This window comes from Hyperolius riggenbachi, chromosome 11 (genome assembly GCF_040937935.1).
Source record: "Hyperolius riggenbachi isolate aHypRig1 chromosome 11, aHypRig1.pri, whole genome shotgun sequence".
Lineage (NCBI taxonomy): Eukaryota > Metazoa > Chordata > Amphibia > Anura > Hyperoliidae > Hyperolius > Hyperolius riggenbachi.
Window position 1 is genome coordinate 75,573,599 of NC_090656.1, and position 3,447 is coordinate 75,577,045.

General features: G+C 39.5%; 2 protein-coding genes across 2 annotated transcripts; both read left to right on the forward strand.

Annotated features, from left to right (window-relative positions):
* The first annotated feature begins 382 nt into the window (after window positions 1-382).
* On the forward strand, window positions 383-1,150 carry LOC137537822 (gastrula zinc finger protein XlCGF71.1-like). The gene is made up of 3 exons (XM_068259779.1): window positions 383-386; window positions 470-671; window positions 871-1,150. Exons 1-3 carry the CDS (start codon window positions 383-385, stop codon window positions 1,148-1,150), a joined length of 486 nt encoding a protein of 161 aa, XP_068115880.1.
* Window positions 1,151-1,754: 604 nt separating this feature from the next.
* LOC137537823 (oocyte zinc finger protein XlCOF6-like) lies at window positions 1,755-2,850 on the forward strand. Its single transcript, XM_068259780.1, has 3 exons — window positions 1,755-1,971; window positions 2,347-2,675; window positions 2,752-2,850. Exons 1-3 carry the CDS (start codon window positions 1,755-1,757, stop codon window positions 2,848-2,850), a joined length of 645 nt encoding a protein of 214 aa, XP_068115881.1.
* The last annotated feature ends 597 nt before the right edge of the window (window positions 2,851-3,447 follow it).

Consider the following 3,447-nt stretch of genomic DNA (forward strand, 5'->3'; position numbering starts at 1 on the left):
ATTATAGACACCAAAAAACGCACACAGGTGAAAGACCATATTCATGTTCAGACTTTTGTAAGGCACATGAGACATACAGGTAAGAGGCCTCTGTCGTGTTCAGAATGTGGGAAAACTTTTCATGAGAGAAAGAGCCTTCAGAGACACCTAAAAAAACCTCACACAGGTGAGAAACCGTATTCATGTTCTGTGTGTGGGAAATGTTTTCCTCAGAATGGAAACCTTATCAGACACATGAAAATACACTCTGGGGATGAGACTCTTTCATGTTCAGAGACCAGAAAAGATTTTTATGACAGAGAAAACGTCCATAAACACTAAAAAACTCACACAGGTGACAGACCATATTCATGTTCAGACTTTTGTAAAGCACATAAGACCCATGGGTAAGAGGCCTCTGTCATGTTCAGGATGTGGGAAAACCTTTCATGATAGAAAGAGCTTTAAGAGACACCAAAAACTCACACAGGGCAGAAGCCGTATTCATGTTCAGAGTGTGGGAAATGTTTAATACAGAATGGAAACCTTATCAGACAAATGAAAATACAATCTGGGGAGGAAACGTTTTCATGTTCAGAATGTGAAAAAGATTTCTACACAGGTGACAGACTGTATGCATATTCAAAATGTGGGAAATGTTTTACTCAGAATGGAAACCTTCATAAACACAGGTAAATACACACTGGGGATCGGCCTTTGTCATGTTCAGAGTGTGGGAAAGATTTCTATGACAGATGAAACTTTCATAGACACCAAGAGACTCACACAGGTGACAGACCGTATTCATGTTCAGACTTTTGTAAAGCACATAAGACACACCGGTAAGAGGGCTCTGTGGTGTTCAGAATGTGGGAAAACTTTTCATCATAGAAAGAGCCTTCAGAGATACCTAAACACTCACACAGGTGAGAAGCCGTATTCATGTTCAGAGGGTGGGAAATGTTTTACTCAGAATGAAAACCTTAATAGACACATGATAGTACACATTGGGGCATGGCATTGTTCATGTTCAGAGTGCAGGAAAGTTTTCTATGACAGAGGAAACTTTCATAGAAACCAAAAGACTAACAGACACCAAAAGACAACAGAGGTGACAGATCGTATTCATGATCAAAGTTCTATAAAGCACATAAGACAATCTGTCTGTTAGTCTTTTGGTTTCTAGGCGCTATTCGTGACCTTGAGACTGTACTGTGTACTCCTATCTGTTGTCTGATGAAGCGGGCATATACCCGTGAAACGCGTTACGGTTCTGTTCATGGAGTATGTGAATAAATTGTCTTTATCTTAAGCGACAGCATCGAGTCTATTTCTGAGTGGCCGGTCCACCGCCGCCACCCGAATATTTTACACATTTTAGCATATTTTATCCTTTTCTACTCCTCTGTCATAGAAAACTTTCCCACATTCTGAACATGAAAAATGCCATGCCCCAGTGTGTACTATCATGTGTCTATTAAGGTTTTCATTCTGAGTAAAACATTTCCCACACTCTGAACATGAATACGGTTTCTCACCTATGTGAGTGTTTAGGTATCTCTGAAGGCTCTTTCTATCATGTAAAGTGTTCCCACATTCTGAACATGACTGAGGCCTCTTACCTGTTTGTCTTATCAATGTTTTACTCAGAATGAAAACCTTAATAGACACATGATAGTACACATTGGGGCATGGCATTTTTCATGTTCAGAATGTGGGAAAGTTTTCTATGACAGAGGAGACTTTCATAGATGAGAAAACCTCACACAGGTGAAATGCCTTATTCATGTTCAGAGGGTGGGAAATGTTTTACTCAGAATGGAAACCTTAATAAACACATGAGAATGCACACTGGGGAGCGGCATTTTTCATGTTCAGAATGCAGGAAAGTTTTCTGTGAAAGAGGAATCTTTCGTAGACAAGAAAAACACACACAAGTGACAGACCGTATTCATGATCAAACTTTTGTAAAGCACATTATAAGAAAAACAGGTAAGAGGCCTCTGTCATTTTCAGAATGTGGAAAACTTTACATGCTACAAAGAGCCTTCAAAGATACCTAAAATGCACCCAGGTGAGAAGCCTTATTCATGCTCTGAACATGAATAAGGCTTCTCACCTGGGTGCAATTTTAGGTATCTCTGGAGGGTCTTTGTATCATGTAAAGTTTTCCACATTCTGAAAATGACAGAGGCCTCTTACCTGTTTGTCTTATAATGTGCTTTACAAAAGTCTGAACATAAATATGGTCTGTCACCTGTGTGAGTTTTTTGGTGTCTATTGGTGTTGTCTTCTAGGTGTCTTAAAAAAAGGCTGCTCCCCAGTGTGTATTCTAAGTTCAGAATGTGGGAAAGATTTTTACAACAGATAAAACTTTCATAGACTTCAAGAAACTCACACAGGTGACAGACTGTATTCATGTTCAGACTTTTGTAAAGCACATGATGAGACACACAGGTAAGAGGCCTCTGTCATGTTCAGAATGTGGGAAAACTTTTCATGATAGAAAGAGCCTTCAGAGACACCAAAAAACTCGCACAGGGGAGAAGCCGTATTCATGTTCAGAGTGTGGGAAATGGTTTGCTCATAGTGGAAACCTTAATAGACACATGAAAAAATACCTTTTTCATGTTCAGAATGCGGGAAAGTTTTCTATGACAGAAGAAACTTTCATAGACGAGAAAAAACTCACACAGGTGACAGACCGTATTTATGCTCAAACTTTTTTAAAGCACATAAGACACACCGGTAAGAGGGCTCTGTCATGTTCAGAATGTTGGAAAACTTTACATGATACAAAGAGCCTTCAGAGATGCCTATAAATCTCACACAGGTGAGAAGCCTTATTCATGTTCAGAGTGTGGGAAATGATTTACTCAGAAAGGAAAGCTTCATGGACATTTGAGAATACACACTGGGGAGCGGCCTTTTTGAAGTTTGAAGAGTGCGGGAAAGATTTCAATGATAAAGGAAACTTTCGTAGACACCAAAAAAACACACACAGGTGACAGACCGTATTTATGTTCAGACTTTTGGAAAGCACATAAGACACACAGGTAAGAGGCCTCCGTCATGTTCAGAATGTGAGAAAACTTTTCATGGTAGAAAGGGCCTTCAGAGACACCTAAAACTCACAGATGAGAAACATTATTCATGTTCAGAGTGTGGGAAATGTATTACTCAGAATGGAAACCTAAATAGACACATGAGAATACACACTGGGGAGCAGCTTTTTCCTATTCAGAATGCGGGAAAGTTTTCTGTGAAAGAGGAAACTTTCATAGACAAGAAAAATACACACAAGTGACAGACCGTATTTATGTTCAGACTTTTGAAAAGCACATAAGACACATGGGTAACAGGCCTCTTGTCATGTTCAGAATGTGGGAAAACTTTTCATGGTAGAAAGAGCCTTCAGAGAAACCTAAAAACTCACACAAGTAAGAGGCCTTATTCATGTTCACAGGG

Coding starts and splice junctions, on each gene's coding strand:
- LOC137537822 (XM_068259779.1), top strand. Junction 672..870: donor GGAAACCTTCATAAACACAG/GTAAATACACAC, acceptor TTTTCATCATAG/AAAGAGCCTTCAGAGATACC.
- LOC137537823 (XM_068259780.1), top strand. CDS start 1,755: ATGCCTTATTCATGTTCAGAGGGTGGGAAATGTTTTACTCAGAATGGA. Junction 1,972..2,346: donor GCACATTATAAGAAAAACAG/GTAAGAGGCCTC, acceptor TTTTTACAACAG/ATAAAACTTTCATAGACTTC. Junction 2,676..2,751: donor ACGAGAAAAAACTCACACAG/GTGACAGACCGT, acceptor TGTCATGTTCAG/AATGTTGGAAAACTTTACAT.